The 22,698-nt window shown below is 40.2% G+C and overlaps 2 protein-coding genes across 2 annotated transcripts; one reads left to right on the forward strand and one right to left on the reverse strand.

Moving 5' to 3' along the window:
• Positions 1-280: 280 nt before the first annotated feature.
• ggt5b (gamma-glutamyltransferase 5b) lies at positions 281-7,893 on the forward strand (the record flags this gene model as incomplete). The annotated part of the gene is made up of 12 exons (XM_083902792.1): positions 281-453; positions 3,448-3,575; positions 3,656-3,751; positions 4,275-4,470; positions 4,656-4,819; positions 4,958-5,104; positions 5,232-5,362; positions 6,881-7,065; positions 7,168-7,259; positions 7,357-7,466; positions 7,541-7,651; positions 7,747-7,893. The coding sequence occupies 12 exons, from the start codon at positions 281-283 to the stop codon at positions 7,891-7,893; spliced, it is 1,680 nt and encodes a 559-aa protein (XP_083758918.1).
• Positions 7,894-12,398: 4,505 nt separating this feature from the next.
• On the reverse strand, positions 12,399-18,948 carry ggt1b (gamma-glutamyltransferase 1b; the record flags this gene model as incomplete). The annotated part of the gene is made up of 12 exons (XM_083903040.1): positions 12,399-12,545; positions 14,038-14,151; positions 14,238-14,350; positions 14,637-14,764; positions 15,288-15,475; positions 15,902-16,038; positions 17,387-17,536; positions 17,641-17,801; positions 17,885-18,077; positions 18,283-18,372; positions 18,492-18,622; positions 18,785-18,948. 12 exons carry the CDS (start codon positions 18,946-18,948, stop codon positions 12,399-12,401), a joined length of 1,716 nt encoding a protein of 571 aa, XP_083759166.1.
• Positions 18,949-22,698: the final 3,750 nt, after the last annotated feature.

Below are 22,698 nucleotides of genomic sequence, written 5' to 3' on the forward strand. Positions count from 1 at the left end.
GTTTGATGTTTCATGGTTATTCCCGGGTTGACGTTTTCACGGGCTTCCAGTGCAGTGGTACACTTCCAGTAAGTTTTTGTCCTCAAAATGACTCCCCCTCTTTTTTAATACTTTCAGTTCTGGTGGTTGATGCGGGAGGGAGGGAGGTTATGAAGGGTGCACACACACACATATAAACACACATACACACACACACGCATGTGAGAAAGTACATCCTGGACTGAGCTTCTGCAGCAACAGGTTCTTCAAGTGCAGCTTCTTCCACCTCAGACTCAGAGACATGGCTCAGTGTAAGCCGTGGATGCTGTGCTGCTTCGTCGTGGTGTGTTTAACCTGCGGGGTTTCGCTCGTGTGCGTGTGGATCGCCTCCCTTGAAGATGGAAGATGTTCCAGCGGCAGCTTCAGGCGCGCGGCCGTGTCCGCAGACTCGCATCTTTGCTCAGACATCGGCAAGTGAGTCACTTTGTTTTCTCGGAAGTTTCGTTTTAACCTGTTGATGCGTTAAAAGCTTTGACTTTTAAGGAAGTAAAATGGAAAATGGGGAAAAAGAAAAAAAAAAAAATTTGATGTTATCTGTTATTGGTTGGCAACAGTTTGTCTGGGACAAGTGTGGACTGGCTGTGCAGAGCGTTGCAGGGATCAGTCACGCAGAAAAAGCCCATTCTTTCAAGATTTCTTTATCAACTTTTACTGTTACTGCACCGTTCTGAAATAAATTGTGTACTTTTACTGCATTCCCTCTAACTATCTTTGCTACTCGTTGCCAACGAATAAAATCAGAAGAAAAAGAGTTGGTAATGCTTTACAACATTGGTTCTCAAAGTGCGGCCCGCGAACCAATGACGGCCAGCAGAAACATTTCTGGCGGCCCGCAATGAATTACAGTTGATAGTTTTAATGCAATCTGGTCATAAAAATGATTACAAATGGGATTTATTTCTGTTTTTTTTCCTTTGGTGGCCCTCAGTCCAATGTTGGGTTTCTAAATTGGCCCTCAGGTATCACAACTTTGAGAACCCCTGCTTTACACCATAGTTTTGCCATTCACACCTCTTTCGTACCCATGCGCACACTTCAACATGGTGTAAAGTGTCTTGTTCAAGGACTCACCTAGACAAGCAGAGCCAGGAATTTAACCCACAACCTTCCAGTTGACTCATGGCGCAATTCTCAACTCCTCACTTTTTTAATACTTTTGACACTTAAATGTAATTATTGCTATTACTATTGTATTGTATTATTATTTTTAAAGTGACGTCTACCAAAAGTACTATACTATACATGTACTTTCATCTTAAGTTTTTACAGTATCTTTCTTTAGTGTCTTTCAGTAGTAACTGAAGCTTGTGGACTGGAGTCTCAGCAGGCACTCATTGCTTCCATGTGGGGAGATAAGACAAAGCGCTGAAGTGAGCAGTTGGATAAGCAGTTTATGAGCTTTGGATGCTCCATTTAAAGAATGGAGATAAGGCCTGCTGAACTGTGTGAGGGCACATTCATTCTCCTCGCGTCTTGTTGTTATACTAACTCTGCTGAGTGTCACGGTAAATTAAAACCACAGAGCTTTTAAAGCCCGCTTGTGGTGTCAATCTTTGTAATGGGGGAAAAATAAGAAAGAAAGAAAACTTGGCTGTGGTAATGTGCATCAGTGATGAGGCACAATGTGAATTCAATCTACCGTCACTCATCACTCAATAAAATGAAAAAGGTGAGATTTGTTTTGTTTTTTTGGTCTGGAATGTGCATGTAAGTCTTCCGTCTTTTGTTTTTGGTGACAGATTTGGGTTTGTGCCAAATTTTGTAAAGGGTTCACTTCCCCGTTCGCAGCAGAAACAGTGGAAAATGAGCTCCGTCCTGTGTGACAGAGACACACAGAAGTGACAGGCAAGCACTTTAATGTGCATCCTCTGGCTTTTTAATGTGCTCATCCTGTTCATGTAGAAGCGGCGCGATGAAGTGGTGAAAACTGAAATGAGAAGAGTCACAACAGGAATGACTTGTCACTCTCTAAACCCACACAGCTGCATACAACTGATGTCATTAGTTCAGTATTTATTTTGTTCTTTTTATTTCCCTCTAAAGGTTGAAAGGGAGAGTTCAGGTTTTCTACTGACTGGAACAGATTTTAGCCATTTAACAAAAGGAACATAGATAAATCCACACCTACATATTAAAAAAAAAAAAAAAATCACTGCTTTTATCTTTACCTTAGACAAATTCTGCAAAGTAAAAACTGAAGTTTCTGTCACTGTAAACCTCTCACTGCCTTTCAACAGAGAGAAAATCAGTGATTTTACATAACGACACAGAAATGTGCTTTTTTCTGACTTCAGGTCAACTCCTGAGTCCGTATGGGCTAAAAGCAGTCCAGTTCAGTCCAGTCCAGTCGGTCTAAGAGCCTGATAAATCAGGGAACATGATAGAATAGAATAGCTTTCTTTGCAGCTGGAAAAGCACACACAGAGACAGTAGGTCAGGACACCAGCAGTTGAGATATCGCAGCGTCCGGTGTAGATTTTATCAGCTGAGTCTTTTAAGTGGCTCAAATTGGTTCGTTTTTTTTTTTGTTGTTACCAGTGAGATCGATTGCACCTGTTCTAGTTCTTGCTGCACCAGGGAAAAGGAAAACCTAACTATGTTAGCCTATGGTATCCCACAAATAAAAGCCTCAACTATCAGTTCTAACTGTGATTATTTTCCTCACAGAAGTGCACACTCAGGACGGCTCTTGTCGCCAAAACGTGCTCAACACAGAGTGAAAATTTCCCCCCGAGGGCAGTTGGTTAACCTCAGCAAATCAGTAATGTTCAAGGAACAGTCACGTTCCAGTAACAGCGTATTCCACGAGTCAAATTAAACAAAAGGAAAAGCATCAGGACTTAGTTTAAACTTGCCTTTTTGGATGCGGTTAAAGGTATCAGTGCCACGAATCATTTAACCCAGAGCTCTACCGCAGATCTCTGCACATCTACCTCAGTTAGAATATCTACTGTATATGGGGGAGAAAACATGTGGTTAGTACTTCAGGGGGGGGAATGTTGTCATATTTTCTGAGTGCATCCAGATAAAGTTCCTGCTTTTCTGATTGAATCACGCTCTGTGTAAACCACTGCGTCTGTCTGTGTGAACTCTGATCTACTTTTCCAGGAAGATAAAACTAATCACATGAATATGTACTTATTCATGTGATTAACTCTGGCATCAGTAAATCACACATCTGTGTTGCGTAAACAGCCCGAGTTGCATTTAGACGACTAGTTTTCCAAGCTGCCAACTTTGTGTCATACGCACACCTTTGTCGTGAATGTCGATCCGACGGACAAAACTGTACGGTGGAGTCGTGATCGTCTGTCTCCACTCAAACTCACATGAAGCAACCCCAGTGCCAATAACTGCGAGTTCACACAGTTCCTCCTAAATCCAGTGAATAATGGGGATGTTTTCCAGGATCATGCTGCTGCAGGGGGGATCAGCAGTAGATGGCGCCATTGCAGCTCTTCTGTGCACGTCCGTGGTCAATCCTCAGAGCATGGGGATCGGTGGAGGCTCTATATTAACCATAAGAAATAAAGCAGGTGGGTAAGTCAAAATGCAAGGCTTAATTCTAACATTTATTCAATATTAAAAATATCAAACTGCTGGGTCTTTTCCTCAGGGGGCGTTAAAGTCTACAACTTCAGAGAGACGGTGCCACAGTCGTTCAAACCGCACCTGTTGAACGACTGCTCCAAACACACCCCGATTAACATAGGTAGGCAGAGTTGTCCGTCAGTGACCGTCACTCGAACTGTTAAAGCTCCAGTGTGTAACTTCTGCCGCCAAAACACTGCTCCACCCCCAGACTTAACCACACGCCTCAGATTTAGAATATAGTTCCATATACCAGCCATTTCTTTTTCAACATTCTATTCAGTATCGCACGACCTCGCTCATATTTCAGGGGTGCAACATTTCCTTCACCTCACTCATGTTTCAGAAACCTGGGGAGAGTTCTTTAACCTGAAGTTCACTCCAAAGACATAAAACCATACATTTAATTGCGACTGCACATTAAAAAAATAATAAAAAGCTGCGCTGCACGACCAATCCAGATACAGTTCACTCAGAAATAAAAACTCTCATGGGAGTGTGAGCTTTTTTCAACATTGACTTTTTCAGTTTAGCAGTGAACACGAACCTGCAGTGCACAATGTCTTTGCTGCACATTTTTTATAGTCCATCTAAAGTTTAAAAACCAGGTTTCCATATTTATTTATTTTTTGCACTGTTTCCAGGCAGCCAGTGGATCGGCGTTCCCGGGGAGCTGCGTGGCTATGAGGTCGTTCACAAACAGTACGGGAAGCTGCCTTGGGCTAAGCTGTTTGAGCCGACCGTCAGACTGGCCAGAGATGGCGCGCCTGTGTCCGACTATCTGGCAAAGCTCCTGAGTGTCAAGCTAGTGAAAGACCTTGTGGAAAAGTCACCTCTCTGGTACGAGACCTGCAACTTCCTGCAGAATATCTAAGAATATGACTCCTTGGAAGAGCATTTGTTTATTCTGTGCAAATACTGAAGTTGAGTTTCACTTCATCTCGTTTTGTTTTTGATTAATAATAACACATCCTAATTTGGAACTTTTCCATTGTTTTGTTGTTGTTGTTGTTTTCTTTTTCCAGTTCTTTGCAAATTCTGTGCAAGAATAACAGTGTTCTGAGTCACGGAGACATCCTGAAGTTTACCAAACTTGCCGATACCATGGAAACCATTGCAGAGCAGGGGGCAGATGCCTTCTACAAGGGCAAGATAGGACAAGACTTTATCCAAGACATACAAGCTGCAGGTTGGGGCATTAAATAATACACTGTTGGCTGGAAAAGCAAGAAGTGTATATTCTTATGGTCTAAAATGCAGCCTTGGTGGGAGTTTGCATGTTGTTTGAAGAGATAAACTGATTTAATATTCAATGTGATTCTTTTAGGTGGGACGTTGAAAATGGAGGATCTGAAGTCGTACCAGGTGCGAGAGCAGGATGCCTGGAATGTCCCTTTGGGGGATTTTCAAATGCACCTCCCGCCTCCGCCTGCTGGAGGCGCCCTGCTCGGCTTCATTCTCAAACTGATGAAAGGTTTCGCCGACTGTTACTAAAGTTGTCACACACACACACTCGATCTGCTGTGCTGATATTCTGGCGTGAACGTTGTATCACAAAACGGAAATTGATTTAACGGAAATTTGTTTTTCTTTGACCGCAGAGTTTTCCTTGACCCCGAACTCTCTGGACGGCGACCAGAAGATTCAGATGTACCATCATTACATAGAGGCACTCAAATTTGCAAATGGACAAAAAAGAACGATAAGGGATCCTTTCGTACATAAAGGACAGGTTGGCATCTCATTTATGTTCATATCTGTATGTGCGGGATGTGAAACGTTGCGGCCTCAAATGAGCAGATGCTTTCATTCACATAACAATAATAATAATAATTCTTCATAGAATAGAATTAAAAGCCTTTGTTGTCATTGTACAAAAGGACACACTTTATGATCAGTGCCATAAAAACAACAATTTGGAACAGACCTGGACAACTGAAGACACATGTTGGAACAACACTGTCCAAACTATGAATATATAACACATAAGAGTATTACTTATGCGCAGGAGTAAGTGCATTAAAATGTTTACGGATTAAACATAATGAAAGAACTTTGATTACAAACTGGGTCAGGGATCATTCCTTATGTAACCATGTACAGAAAAGAACAAAATGAATCCAACATGTGCTGACGTCCACAGTATGTAGAGCCACCAGGTTTATCCATACATGGTGTTTATGACGGTGGTTAAAACGTAACGACCAAGTTGACTCTGCGGAAACTCAAAAAATATCAGTTCTCCTGTTCTTTAAAATGAATAAACAGTAAACGATTCGATACACAGCGAGAACACACGCTGCCCATTTTTTTGCAGAATAACTTTCAATATCTGGCAGTTATTTACAATGTACTGCATGTTAAAATGGTGTGTTAACAATTAACAAATGAAGAAAAGTTTGTCTTCAATTTGAAATTTGAACAGTATAACATTTAAAATAACACAAAAGTTTGAAAAATGGAAACTCTCCACTCTCTGGCTTCCTGCAACAGCGCGAGTAAAATTACCGTAATAACCACACTTTGACTTTGACGTGCAACTTCTCAGCTTTCAGAAAGCATTTAAATTTTTCCGTTGGCACAAACCAACGCGTAATTACGGTAATGCAAATTGCGCTTGCTGAAACTTGTCATCTGCGATGTGCTTGCTTGTAAAGGGTTAAGGAAATTGTGTTTCCTAATCTTGGCAAGAAGAGAATAAAGTCCTTAACTCACCAATGTGAGATTATATATGTGTTTTACATACAGCATACACTACCATTCAAAAGTTTGGGGACAATTTTGTGTTTTCCATTAAAAGTCACACTTTTATTCATCAAAAGAGTTGCAAAATGAATAGAAAATATAGTCAAGACATGGACAAGATTAGAAATAGTGATTTTTATTCAAAAAAATAATTTTGCCCTTTCGTCAAAGAACCAGAAAAACTGTTTTCAGCTGTGCTAACATCATTGCACAAGGGTTTTCATGGGTTTTCTAATCATCCAATAGCCTTCTAATGCGATTAGCAAACACAATGTACCATTAAAACACTGGAAATGGGCCTCTATACACCTATGTACATATCTAATTAAAAACTAGACGTTTGCAGCTAGAATAGTCGTTTACCTGATTCATTTAATGTTATATTCATTGAAAAAAAAAAAAGTCCTCCAAAAATAAGGTGAGGTTTCTAAGTGACCCCAAAGTTTTGAACGGTAGTGTATGTAATCCAAAGAGTTTCAGCCTCATTCCGACTCTTTTCTTTCAGAGTGCGCATCATTTGATCGACTCCTCCTTCATCAATCGCATCAAAAAGATGATTTCGTCAAACCGCACCCACGACAACCACTACTACAACGTCACGCCTTCCTCTGATCACGTGGGGACGACACACGTGTCAGTCCTGGATGAAGAAGGACTGGCAGTCTCTGCCACCAGCACCATAAACCTAGCGTGAGCAGGAGACACAAGCTTTGCCACGGTCTTATTATTATTATTAAAAATAAATGATGCGGTAATTCATCAGCTTCTTCTCTCTGGGTTTTTGCTCTGTAGATTTGGAGGAGCCATGTACTCCCCACAGACGGGCATCATCCTCAACAATGAACTGTCGGACTTTTGTGGCAGAGCAGACACAGTGAGTGCAGGTAAAGTCGCAGACATAAAACAGAGCCTTTAAGCCTGAGCCTCAATTGAATTGAAGACGTTACATTATAATGTACCGAATGATTGCTGCTGTTGCAGGGGAACAGCCTCCCTCCTCAATGTCTCCTGTGATACTGGAGTCAAAGTCTGGAGAACTCTTTGTGATCGGTGGATCGGGAGGAAGCTTGATCATCACCGCAGTGGCCTCGGTAAATCTGCTGTGTACTTTCTTGTTTTTTTTGTTTTGTTGCATTACTTACAGTTGTGTCTTTTGTTGTTACAGTCCATAATGCATCACTTGTGGCTGGGGATGAATCTGAAAGACGCCATCGCTGCTCCGATCGTGTTTGTTGATTCACAGAACAATGTGAATTTTGAGCCTGGTTTTGACAAGGTGACGTATTAATGTATATTTACTAAACTGTAACTATTTCATGAGTGTGGAGTGGGAGCGATTTATGGTATTTTTTTGTGTGTGTGTGTCCTTAGTCTGTGAAAAACGGCCTCATACGTTTGGGACACAAACCTGGAGACTGGAAATTCTTCCTAAACGTCGTCAATGCCGTGAAAAAAGAGAAACGCTGCATCGTGGCCGAATCGGACAAAAGGAAGCAGGGCGTGGCCGCTGGATACTGACCGCACAGACTACAGTGATGCAACACATTTCTTTTAAATGTCTTCCTGTAGGACTTACTAAAACGTTTGCCTTAGGATAATGAATGTGCCACACCCCTGACAACATAATGTGAGATCTAGTTTTTTTTGTTTTCTTCTTAAACTTCTTCAACATGATTTCTGCTCACCAACAAGACCATCGCTAACACTTTACTTTGTGGAAAAAACTATAAATAGTTACGTTTTCATCCAATTTAGGACGTGTAACACTCCCCACTGCCTCATGTTAAGAAGTGTGTGGAGGTTGCTCGTCTCCTGGTTTTCCGGTTTCCTCCAAAAACATGCAGAGGTTCACTGAACACTCTAAATTGCCCACCGATCCACCACCTTTTGTCCAATGTCAGCTGGGATTGGCACCAGCAGCTCCGCGAGAACTCATGTGGAGGATAAAGTTGGAGATAAAGGGAGATAAGTGCTAAAATGTGATGGAATTATGGCATGTGTTTCTTGGGTTTGATGATGATGTTTTGATGTGGTGTTCCTCATCACAGCTTCACGTTCGATTATTTGTGTGCGTGTGATAGAAATGCAAGTTTCTTTCACAGTATTTGGAATAGTTTGAAAAAGTCCTTAAGCTTAAAGGTGCATTATGTAATTAAACTAAAGCAACTGGCCATAAAATCCTTCTAATATGTCACAGAGACTCGGGAATAATGTCCATATAACAAACTGAACTCACCAACAACAACAGTACAGCCAAAATATTTGTATTTTGCAGACCGCAAATTATGCTTATGTTTTGAAATCATGTTTTGGCATGTGGCGCCACCTACCGCCGTCTACCAATCATTGCAGTCTGTAGAGTCTCAGCTGCCGAGTTACCAGTTACGTCTAAGCTATAATGGCGGAGAAAACAAAACCTAAAAGACCTCGATATTTTGAATTTGAGTGTAGTAACCGTTTTTGGCCACGTTCTTACATATGGCACCTTTAAGCCTCTACAGTATCTCAGTGTTTATCACCAAATGGAGCTCATTCAATTTTCATGATTTTCACATGAACTGCCTTCTTTTTTTCCACTCCCTACTTTGTGGTTATTCATACAAGTTATCACACATCTTCAGGGAATAGTTCAGGTTTTAGTGCTGAAACACAGTCAGTGCAGTCTGTGTGCCAGTAATCACCTTATTAAATATGAACTAAAACCTGGTCGCCAGCACAGACACAAGAGAAAACAGATTTTAGCCACTCAACGAGAAGCTAACCTAATAAAATATGTGTGTCTCAGAATATTTTTAGATCAGGCTTTTTAAAAAAACTGAAAACTGAAGTTTGTGTTGCTTTGTAAACCAAAGTCCACAGAGAAAAGCAGCTATTTTAAATCATGACACAGTTGTTGATTCACTGCTGGTCCAACCAGTGAGTTTAAATGTGTTATTTTGTGACTTTGGCATTTTAAATACTTTTTGTTTACAGATTTACTTAAGCAGTTCCCCTTGTCTCCACTAGGGAAAAAGCTGATTTTGGTGCAGAAAAAAATAGTGGTTTACAAACTTCAGTTTCCAACTTTAAGATAAAAAAAACAACATATTATTAAGCTATCCTAGACTTAAAGGCATGGATTTTGTGTGTAGGATTCTACGTTCCTGACTGTTGTGTGTGTGTGTTTGTGTACCAGAGAGCCGTGAAACAGAGCCAAACGTCCGTAAACATCAGAGAAAGTTTCTGTCCTGTTTACATAAATAAGGTAAATGTTCTAAACAGAAACCTTTTCACTGTGACCTTTTCTCTAAATGTGCGACAGCTTTTATTGATCTTTTTTTTGCACTGTGAATACGTCATTTTACATTCTGTGTACCTTTATATGTCAACACGTTTTGTTAAATATTTTTGTTAAAGGCTCAAACGCACATATTTTTATGCTGCAAAAAATAAAAAACCAAGTCCAAAAACTAAAGCGGTTTATCCAGTTCATTTACAAACAAAAAAACACAACTCTTGGTTACATTAACACATACAGTGAAGGTTTGTCCACATTTGCCTCAGTCCAGAGTCGCAGCGATAGATGCCGTAATGAGATACATTTCAGCGGCGAGGCTCATGAATTAGTGATGATGTTTTAAGTGGATTCTGCTTCGTTTTCCTTCGAGGCCAAACACGTGAAATATGAGAACATGCTCATTTTAATATGCCTGAACGCTGCCTGTCTTTCTTGCGTGACAAACGAGTTAATGTGGATAAGCTGCGGCTTTTGCAGCTTCGGTGTCGTGAAACATCACCCACCCGTTTGTACAAAGGATTTAAGGTGAGCAAACGTGTGAGAGAAGCAGTCGCTCCAAAGCATGAAGCACAAATGATCTCAACACCAGTTATTTTTGTGTTACTGTGCAATTATCATGATGTTGTTAAGGCAGTATGAGGATTTAAATACAATGTGGACCTTGAGATACACTGAGAGGTGAGGTTCTGTCTGTCTGAAGCTGAAGGTCATTGTGATTATGTAGACGTTAGATTGAACCTAATTGGGCCTTAGAGATCCAGTGCATAACCTCTGTCACTCCCTGTGGAATTACCAAAAACACAAGTGCCTCGACATGACATGGTGATCTCACCCAACCTTCACCCCTTCACCACCGCATGTTTCTGTCATTCTCCAGCCGGTTGCTGTTGTTATTTTTGAATTATGAAAAAGTCTGCGCGGAAAACAAATCACTTCCTGAGTGCAGCAGGACACGAGGGTCGAAACTGTGCACTATATAGACTTAATCACCGCTGTGAACACAATAACTGAAGGTTGTATTACTTCTGTGGCACACGCTAAGCTAACTCTGATTTTACAGTTTTGTAGAAATACGCTAATAGTATAGTATATATATAGTATTTTTTACAAAGAGGGAAGTAATAGTTTGGCAATATCATCTATCTATAAAGCAAGTTGCGTCTGTCTGTCTGTCTGTGACGGGCATATCTCGCTGACCGTTAGTCAGAACGCCCTAAGACTCTGGATATGGGTTGAGCATGGCCCGATGGTGTGCATCCTTGATTTAAAAATTTTTTGGAGGAAATTTAATTTTTGCCGATTTATCACGCTACACCAGGCAGACAGTGGCTCATCAGCAGCAGCTGCGCTGTCTGAAGAGGCTGTCCTCAAGGTGGGTGAGACATTTTCACACGGTTTCACACGTGTTATCCTGAAACGACGAGGTGTCCATTCACTAGCATGCATTGCATTAGCATGCTACTACTTTGCAACTAACTTGGCGAACCCGTTTCCAAAGGTAAGCCAGCGAGGCTACGATTAGCATTAGCGTAGGGCTAACATAATACAAACACTGCTCGTTGAAATGAGCTCAGGTGCTCTGTGGTCTAATGAGAAGCCAGTTATATATGTGACAGTTATAAGATTAACAGAGAGGGGCGGAAAAGATGCACCTTTAGCATTTATTGGACCAATTTGACGGAAGCAAACTGGAAATGATGAAAATGAATCATCCGAGCACACTGAGAAAATCTTACATTTCAAGTGAAATACATGTACAGTCTGTGTTTGTTTAAGTCACACACATCAATGTTGATTGTTAATGCCACACTTTTTATACATGTTAATAATTATATATATACATATATATATATATATGTATGTATATACATACATAGACGTCCCAGCTGAGAGACGACGAGCCTTGAATCTCAGCGGTGACAGTGAATCAGCAACAGCTGTATTGTTCTAAGAGGTCTTTACAGGCCACTGCACTCTGGGTTGTGGGAATAGTCATTACATAATACATATGCATAAGTCATTAAAAGTCAACTTGGGCTGTGGCACATGATACAGTAGCCTTTAATTCTAAAAAGAGCTCTTGTTTTTTTGTTGATTTTTCTTTACATTCTTTCATTAAATATAGTGCAGCTGCTGCTCTATTACTTCAGATGTCACATGTATCTTCAATGTTTTGCAACGACAGGAAACGTTCAGGTCAGGTTTTTGTCCATTGTGGCGGCGCTCAGTCTGACCAGCCCTCCATCTGACCTCGTTTGTGCAATTTTGGTTGTATAATGACAATAAAGATCCTTTCCTTTTCCTCCCCTTTTCCATAAATAGGTAGAAATCATAAATATTTATGACATGACAAAACAGTTTCCACAGAGAGTAACGAGTTCAACATTTACAGGTACCTACCTTTGTTTTCCTACAATTTCAACTTAAATAAACCTAAATGTCGCTAAAGTGGTAAAATAACGTCTTGTGCGTGTCTTTATTGCTTAAAAAAAGATGAGGAGACACATAAAGAGGAGTATAAGAGTCAACTTAGGACTGAGACAATGGTCTGTTATCTGACTTGCATGTTAGTACAAAGACAGTATTCTAACTTAATTGTTGCCCAAGACAACTGACAGTGGTCCCTGGATGGCTCTTTATGGCGTCTCTAATCTCTCGGCTGCCACTGGAGTCAACATTCACGCGGCTACTTTCTCTGTGCACAATCAGAGGTGTGTTTGTGTGTGTGTGTGTTGTTTTTACGACGTCAGTATCCTGCTGCGTATGCAAACTTGCGATGATCTGACTGAGCTCGGAGTCCCTCCTTATAGCGGACCACCGCCTGCACCACAGCTCCCGATGAGCTGAGGAACTCTGTGTGGTGGTTTTTTGCTGCCAGGCCATCGAGGACGCGCTGTGAACACACGTTTTAATCATTTGTAAATTACATCAAGTTACTTTTGTAATAAATTGTATTGCCATTTTATTTCTCCAGTAATAGCTTGGTAATAACAACTAACATGTGAATAGGACACAGGGGATGAATTTCAACTTTATAATCATGGTAATGATCCGTTTTTTTGATTCACAAACCTTTGATGCGATGACATAACACTGCCTACAGTCCTTCTAATTACCAAAAATGGATATTACTTTGGAAATAACATGGCATTACTGCAACACACATCCTTATTATCATTGTTATTACCACCAGTTACTACATCAGAAATAATAACATTACCATTAATGTGACTCCATTTGTCCTCCACATCATAGTTGAAATTAATTAAAGGTGCCATATGTAAGAATGTTGTCAAAAACGGTTACTACATTCAAATTCAAAATATCGAGGTCTTTTAGGTTTCGTTTTCTGACGTAACTGGCAACCCGTGGTTGCTCGGCAGCTGAGACTCTACTGACTGCAATGATTGGTAGACGGCGGTAGGTGGCGCCACATGCCAAAACATGATTTCAAAACATAAACATGATTTGCAGTCTGCAAAATATTTTTTTTAATGCAAATATTTTGACTGTACTGTTGTTGTTGGTGAGTTCAGTTTGTTATATAAACATTATTCCTGAGTCTCTGTGACATATTAGAAGGATTTTATGGCCAGTTGCCTTAGATTTATTACATAATGCACCTTTAACTAAATTAATCGTCAACTATTTTGATGATCGATTAATCAGTTTGAAGCTTTTTTCATTATTAAAACAAGATTTTTGATTGTTTTAGCTTCTTGAATGTGCATAATGTATTTGTTTCTTTGCTCCACATAACCAATAAATCATTAAAACTGAATCATTTTGGTTTGTGGCCAAAACAAGACATTCGAGAACATCGCCATTTCCAATATTTGACAAAGATCTTGACTAGTTGCAGCTCTAAAATGATACCATACTTTTAACATTCCGTCAATGGAGTGTGACCAAAATCACTCCATGTTGTTCTAAAACAGGTCTGCTTGTGCCTCTACTAAAGAAAATCAGGAACATTTCTCAATGATGTTGTATTGCCATTTATAAACAAGGCCTTTCCTACGACGAGATCACCTCTGTCGTCTCTGTGAGTTTCAGCTGAGTCACCAGGTAGTTATCAAGTGTAAAACATTTACAGCCACTTTTTTATCTTTTATCTTTATAACAACAAAAGGAGCTGAGCTGATAAGCTGACGTATTACTGTACGTGTGTGAATTATGATGTGTTTGGTGTGAACCTTGAAAGCTCTCCTTATATATATCATAAAACACATGCAGTCAATATTTCTCTATTTTACAATGGGAGGCAACAGTAAAAGAGATGGAATAATAGATTCCTAGAGGTGAATACAATGAACACTCTGCGTGACGTCACCACGCTGCCCGTTAGTCACACATGTCAGTGCGTTACTGTTCGTGACACTCACTTTGTCGAAGCCCTGCTCGGCTAAAGTTGTGTTGGGACTCAGCTGGTTGTGGAGTCTTGGCTCTGACACGGCTTTTTCCACATCGTAGTCAAAGAACAGTGCCTTCAGAATCACCTAGAAAACAGGCAAGAATAATTTAAACAGCCATAAAATGAGTTAACGTCGTTCCTACACGTATTCCTACTGCACTGTAGTTTTACCTGTGCGATGGAAGTGGTGATTTTGGTTCCTCCTGAGCCTCCGACCACCATCTTTACTGACTTGCTTTTATCAAAGATGATGGTTGGACACATTGATGACATTGGCCTTTTCCCTTTTGATGAAATGTACTGTTAATGTCAGTTTAAGGAACAAAATATCACACACACAGATACATCACTCAGCCCTTGAAAGGTTTTCAAAGTGTCTTTGAAAATACATTTGCTTGACCCAACATGTTTATCTTAATGGAAAAAAATATGATTTCATACAACATTTTAGACACGGCATGTCCTTCAAATCAGAGATCTTGTAAAAAAGCCAATCTACTACAAAAGAACAGTTTTGTGTTGTTCTGTGAGGATCTTTTTGTGTTGCATCTGTCTTGATGTTAAGCTAACCTGGCCTAATGAAGTTGCTGGGTGAAGGAGGCACGTCAAAGCCGTTTGTGATGTACGGGGAGCTGAAGTCATCCATCTCATTATTAAGAAGGATTCCAGTTGATCCTGACATGACCTTGGAGCCCAAACTGCATTAAAAAAAAAAAAAAACATTATCAGGGTCAGAGAGTCAGAGTCAGAGAGGACAACAGAGTTTCGTTTGAGAATAAAGTCGTAATCGCTTGAGAATAAAGTCGTTATCGTTTGAGAATAAAGTCGTAATCGTTTGAGAAAAAAGTTGTAATATTATGAGAGCAAGTCGTAATATTATGAGAATAAAGTCGTAATATTATGAGTATAAAGTTGTAATATTATGAGAATAAAGTCGTAATGGTTTGAGAATAACGTCGTAATATTATGAGAATAGAGTCATAATCTTTTGAGAATAAATTTGTAATATGAGAATAGTCGTAATCAATCGAGAATAAAGTCGTAATATTATGAGAATAAAGGCGTAATCTTCTGAGAATAACGTCAGAATCTTTCAAGAATAAAGTCAAAATAATTATAACATTAGATTAAATGTTTGGCCCTAATACTCACTAATACTGTCATCAGAGAGACATAATGTTGACCGTTATTATTTATTGTGGCCAGTAAAGAGGTTCATACAAATGGTTGATGGTGCTGGTCGCTGCCACGGCGCTTCCATCTTCTGCGACGACAGATATATGTGAGGTGCCGTGGTTGTCGGGCAGAAAAAACTCTGGCTCATAGTAGCTCATTGGATGTGTGGTTTCATCTGTAATCTTTTTCTGGAGCTCACTGGCATAGGCAGGTGACGTCAAATTCTGGATAAGCTTTCGGGGGGGAAAACATAAAAAAGTTTGATCCGGGAAATGGCAAACACAAGATGTTTGATCTGCTTTAACAAAGACTTATTACATGTACTTGAAAAACAAGATGGATTATGTTTAGTCATTTTAACACATGAAAGAAAACATCATCTTTCCCTGTCATTTCAAGTTACACTACCGTTCAAAAGTTTGGGGTCACTTAGAAACTTTTTTTTCAATGAATATAACATTATATGAATCAGAAATACACTCTATACATTGTTATTGACTGTATTTTCTATTCATTTTGCAACTCTTTTGATGAATAAAAGTGTGACTTTTAAATGAAAACACAAACAAATTGCATAGGTGACCCCAAAGAAACCCCCCCAAAGAAACTAAAAATAAGATTTATCCCCTTTGAATGTTAGGTTTAAGTCATGGCCTTACGTCTGTAATGTTGAGAAATGCCGGATCTCCAAGTAAAGTCCTCTTTGCGTAAGCGAAACGAAAGGCCTCCACGACGCGATGGTACGTTGTGATCTTGTTCTCCGTGCTCGCCACACTCTCGGGGCTAAAGTTGTACCCTGTGGAAAATACGCACCGCAAAGAGAGACGTCCAAACTCATTAATCTGTGTTTATTAAGATAAGATTAAGATCGATGTTCAGGTCGGACAGGAGACAGCTGAAAAAAATTGGACAAAGCCTGCGCCTGTGTTTTTATCTGGTTTAAGAGCAGCTGTGACCAGAACAGTGGGTATTAGCCCGAGCTGACAGCCACGAAAGGAAAAGCAGAGGAAATCCCCAGAGATTTGGTTTGATGGGTTTCAGCTGTCAGATGGAGTCACGAGTCATTGGTAAGCAGGGTAAAAAAAATGTGGGCAGACACTGAAATGAGTGTACGACGCCTCCACCACCACTCCTTTGTGTGAAGTTAGGGGTAAACTGCTGAGATTAGTGATATAGGACACGTTGAAGGAAAGGTTAAGGGAGATGTTATGATATAAAGGTTTGTTTCTCAGATAATCCTCTAATGTCACATAAATTTGGATTTTCTGATTTTGTGCATATAAATGTGTTTAATTCGTTTAGTTTGTAGTCATGATGAATTCACCTATAACAGGGTTAATCTATATCTTTTAATCTTAATCTCAATGTCTATGGCTCGTTGGTTTATTCTCCATCACTGGACACTTTTGACAAAATGATACAACATTTTCAATCCATGCACCGGTGAAAGAAAGGCTCCAGTTGTCTCAGGTCAACCACTTTACATGGTATCATCTCGATCACTGTATCCCTACCTGTGCTACGTCTACGTCTGTTTTTGATAATAGATGTATTTGAAGCACTTGGACAGCGTGTGCTTGTCAGCTGAAGATGAAGAGCGTGAAACGTTCTACAGGTGCACGACATGTGTGAATGATCCTGTCCTTCTCTGTCCATTTCTGTCTCCTGACACTTTAAAGAGTGCTTTGTACGATGGAGTCATGCTTGTCAGTTAGCGTTTGAAAAAAAGAAAAAAAGATTGGAATTGTTGAACTCAATAATTGTTGCTTACAGATTAAATAAATGGACACAATGTTTCGGGGGAAATGTGGTAAACGACTATTCTAGCTGCAAACGTCTGGTTTTTAATGGAATATGTACATAGGTGTATAGAGGCCCATTTCCAGTGTTCTAATGGTACATTGTGTTTGCTAGTTGTGTTAGAAGGTTATTGGATTATTCAAGAAAACCCTTGAAAACCCTTGTGCAATTATGTTAGCACAGCTGAAAACAGTTTTGCTGGTTCTTTGACGAAATTGCAAAATTATTCTTTTGAATAAAAATCATTATTTCTCATCTTGTCAATGTCTTGACTATATTTTCAATGTCTTTGACTATACCAAAACACTCTCTCTTGGGTTGGTTTTGAACATGGACAGACTTACCTTTTAAGATGTTCAACAGCAGCGAGAGCACAGGGCCGCTGGCAGGGGCGTTTGGAACGACCATGCTGTACTCCCCCACAGTTACCCTTAAAGGATTCTCATCCAAGAGAGCCTTATAACCCTTCAGATCCTCCATTGTGATGATGCCGCCTGTGCACAAATTGACTTTGTCAGTGACCATGGAAATTAGGTTTTCAAAAACAGGTGCATTCAGTAAATCATGTCAGATTGTAAAGATAATTAAGGATCACTACCTTTTGTCTGAATATCTGTCACAAGATCCTGAGCCATTTGTCCCTCATAAAACACATCAGGGCCGCCGTCTGCTATCTTCCGATATGTTTCTGCAAGTTTGGGGAATTTGATGATTTCACTTACGTTCAGGATGTCACCGTTTCCCCCACAAAACACCTCACTGGACGGGAAGAGAGGGAAAGAATCAGGACATGGACAGGAAAAAAACTGAAAATAGTTGCAGCAGGCCGATGTCTCTCTCACCATAGATCTTTGTCCTTGATGATCCTGTTTCTGTTTCTGGTCAGAGCAGAGGCGAGTGCCTTGCCCAGAGGAAAACCCTTTTCTGCGAGTTCAATGCTCGGTTGGAACAAGTCTTTCCAAGGCAGTTTACCGTGCCGCTTGTGCGCCATCTCATAACCACGAATCTCCCCTGGCACCGCGATGGACAACACTCCTACAATAAAACAAGAAACGACTTCATGCCAGCGCCTCATAAGTTGTCCATAAAACTATTACCGTTTTTATTTCTACTTTTATTGAACCTTTGTTCGAGAATGCGCACACTAATCTTTATCTGGACTGCCACTATCACAAGGACGCATGTCATAATGTTTCCCATGGCAAAATGTTCATGCCTGATAGCTCAAGTTAAACATTACCATTCTGGGATAAATCTGAACTGTTCCCAAACATGCCCTCTGTGGCGTTGAGTGGTGCCGTCTCCCTGGCATCGATGCTCTCAACTTTACCTGTTAAAAGGGACGAAAGGAGGAAATGCACTTAGGATTCGGTGTATCTTGAATAGTGTATGAGGTTTGGTTTGTTTTTATCAGTGGGAGAGTATGTGTGTGTGTGTGTGTGTGTGTACCAGTCTTCGCATCAAAGATGGTGATGAAGAGTCCTCCACCGATGCCCATACTGTGAGCATTCATGATTCCAACACAGAGCAACGAAGCTATAGAGGCATCCACTGCTGATCCCCCTTTGTAAAGAATGTCTCTGAGGAAAGAACACACAAAAAAAGGACGGTAATAGATAATTAATATCTTGAGACCCAGTGCAGGTGAAGCGTTATGATAAATAAAATAAAGCAGGTTCACTTGGGTATCAACATCGAGTGTGTGTGAATGCATTTGTGTACATGACAAAGTCCGTCCTCACCTGCCAATCTCCGAGCACGGCCCCGCGTCCGCCGCCACGGCCGCCCTCCAGTACACCGCCTGACCCGAGTTCCTCTTCCCCACACCGTAGTAGACGCCAAGAAAGGTGGCGACGGCTGCCACGAGCAGAACCGCCACGGCTAGAATGATAGTGACCCTGACCATTTTCACAGCTCAGGCGCAAAATAGATAATAATGAATGTGTACCTGATGAGAGAAAAAACAACAACATGGGTCATCTTTAAAAGTTCATGATTGTGAACTTCAACCTCAAAAACCACACAGCACACGTCACACTACATAGTAGTGTGGGTTGGCTGGCTGTGGTGTTTACTGGCAGCTGGGATCAATAGTGTTGCAATTCCGCCTTCTGGATTTTTATCTTCCCTCTGAGTTCAAAAATGATGTGTATAAATGTTGAGTATTCACATGAACGGTTGACTTTGAGCAGCGAGACAGCATCAAGAGGCAAATGATTTACCATGGTCGACCCTGCCTTGTGAACACACTCTTAGAAATAAGGGTTCCAAAAGGGTTCTTCTACAAGGGCTGAGGTTCTACCTGGAACCATTTGCATCTGAAAAACCCTTTCTTTGGGAAAGGGTTCTTGGTAACACTAATGGTTCCAATAAGAAACATTTTGATGCAGAGAACCCTTTAAAACCCCTTTCCTGAATAAATGGTTTTAAAAGGGTTCTTGGTGGAACCCTCCAAAAGGGTTCTCCTATGAGGACAAGCCGAAGAACCTTATATAGTTCTACTTAGCACTTCTATTTCTGTGTAGACAGGCGATGGTGGCATCCATCGCCATTGATTTTCAATGGGAGGAAATTGCAAGGGAAAAAAACGAAATATTTTTCATTTCAAAGAGCTGCACACAAGCATAGATGTCCTCAATGTGTTTACAACCACAATGGGTAAAGTTCTGACTCGACATTTACATTCATTTAAAACAAGCAAACCCACTGTATAGTGCTAAAAATACTTTGTTTTTATTGTGAACCGGAGAAAAGCCGAGATTAGGCAGGAGGCAGTACTACAACTTTATGCTAGTGCAATAAAACTGTTGTGAAATACCAGAAAAAATTACTAAAAGATACAACAACAAAAACACCACAACCTCAACAATAGTGAATTATCAAATGACTCAATAAGTGACTAAAACAACACTTTAACATTGCAGTACCTCAAATAATTACTACTTAGACGATGGAACACATAAAAAGGTGATATGATTATACACCAACTCTTTCCATATAAACATACAAAATCTCAATAGTTTTTAACAGTTTGTCAAATATGTCACAGCGTGACTTTCCTTTATCATCCGTGTGATTCTCTATTGTACACTGAGGTCTTATCATAATCACTACACGATCAAAGTTAATTCCATCAACACAAATAAAGATTTTTCCAACATAACGTGTTAATATGTGCTTAATATTTACTAATAAAGGGCTAGTATGCGACTTATATGCATAATCTAAAGAGTTACCAAGAACAATAATTAATACAGAATTGTCGTCCAGACTCATGAAAACTAAAACAAATCATTTTCATAATCCAAGATGTGTAATTCACATTTGTTTCCCTATTAATTTTTTTCTTTTCTCTTCGACACTGCACGGCTAAACCTTTTCCAAACATGTGAAATAGCTGTATATCTTACCTTGATATTTCAGGAGGCCTCAGGAACAGGCTGGTCACCGCGTGTCTCCGCCACGAACTGCAACAGTTAACAGGTTGCAGAGTTACTGTGGCGCTCAATATGTAACTACAACAAAGTCATAAAACTTTAACCTACCCCGCCATAAAAACACCTACCCCATGACAGCAATGGGGGGATAGAATGAACACACAAGTCACAAGAAAAACACCTCAGAAGACTTGACTTAAGTCATCTGTATTCCATCTTAATTTTCAGAGCAATTGTATGACCTTGAAAGTGAGCACACAAAAAAAAACAATCTACAGGAAAAATGGTTTGTTTATCTGCCGTGATACTTGAACGTGAACCAGTCTGTGTCAGCATGAGCTGGCAGTAGTTTCAGTCTGCTAGTGGATCATTTCAAATTGGTGACATATGTGTAGTTAACACGATCATGTAACGTAGGCCCCAAATGCAACAAAGAAAAAAAAAGAAAGAAAGAAAGAGAAGCCCTACCATAAAAACCTCTGCTCACAGATCTATTGATATGTTTTAAGTTTTTTAAAAAAGTGCCTCCTCTCCAAGAAACTGAAGGCTTTCGGGAGCTGCAGTGAAATGACATCTGCCACGAGGGGGAGGGAAAAGAGAAAACCGCGTGGGAACAGCGTGAAGGGGCGCTGCTCTCTGTGAGCGGGGTCTGCACAAACAAGCAGACAAGTCAAGGGCAACACGGACAGTACAGACTCTGACATAATGACCCCTACACTGACACCGGCAACATCAAATCATATCCTTCTGCAGAAAAAGCTTCACAAACCGATACTGACAGCACCAGTCTTTTTTTTTTTTTATTAATTATCTCCAGATGTGATAACGCTGGCAGTTAATGTGTGTGTGTTCACAGCTGTGGGACCTTTCTCGCTGTAGAGAGACACAAGAAGAAGAAGTGTCACAGAGTGGTGTTGTATTTCGGCGGTAAGGTAAGGCTGGACACTTGAAACTTTGAATATCGCCACTCCTCAAACTGGTTTCAGGGAAAAAAGATTTACACCTCCTGGGAGCCAAGATACAGTATCATCACATTTACATTACAGTGGTCTAAGCTGTCAGCTGACATCTGATATCTGTTACTATTGTAGTAGGATGAACAATGGTTCAGGTATAGGGACCCTGAGAGTTCTAAAATGAATACAGTACCGTGCAAAAGTTTGGGGTCACTTAGAAATGTCCTTATTTTTTAAGGAAAACACTTTTTTTCAATGAATATAACATTAAACGAATCAGAAATACACTCTATACATTGTTAATGTGGTAAACAATTATTCTAGCTGCAAACGTCTGGTTTTTAATGGAATATGTACATAGGTGTATAGAGGCCCATTTCCAGTGTTCTAATGGTACATTGTGTTTGCTAATCGTGTTAGAAGCCTATTGGATGATTAGAAAACCCTTGAAAACCCTTGTGCAATGATGTTAGCACAGCTGAAAACAGTTTTACTGGTTCTTTGACGAAAGGGCAAAATTATTATTTTAAATAAAAGTCATTATTTCTAATCTTGTCAATGTCTTGACTATATTTTCTATTCATTTTGCAACTCTTTTGATGAATAAAAGTGTGACTTTTAATGGGAAAACACAAAAAAAAACATGTATAGGTGACCCCAAACTTTTGAACGGTAGTTTATGAATATAAATTTCATAAATAAAAATGAAACACAAGAAATGTAATATACTCAACAGTTAGAAGGCTCAAAGATAGATACACATTTCTAGTATCAAATAAATGCACCACCATGCACATAAGCTGGACTAAACTTGCTTAACGGGTTGCTTTAATCTCCCTGTGTTCTTTAACCCGGCTTGATAACTCTGTGACACTTTGAAGGAGCACTGAGACACAAACTGACTGAGAAGACTGTGTCACAGGCTTTTAGGCCTCACACTGAACATAGCAGGGTCAACTCACCTCAGACAACCAGCATGCAGGGTGGTGGGAGACCCAATCAGACATTAATTCACACCATCTATTAAAAAAAAAAGAGAGAAAGAGATGAATTGTTATCTGTGCAGCAGCTCACACAGACTCTTGTACCGAACGGATCATACCTCGTGCTCCCGAAATGCCTCTCCCATCACTTATTAGGCCTCTTCGGATGCATTCTCTCCTCTCCAACATCACAGCAGAGCAGCTCCTGTTTTGCTGCCAATGGCATCAGCGATAATGATGCATTCAACCATTTGTGTGCAGAGAGACGTGACAGAAACCC

This window comes from Microchirus variegatus (assembly GCF_963457635.1).
Source record: "Microchirus variegatus genome assembly, chromosome: 16".
Lineage (NCBI taxonomy): Eukaryota > Metazoa > Chordata > Actinopteri > Pleuronectiformes > Soleidae > Microchirus > Microchirus variegatus.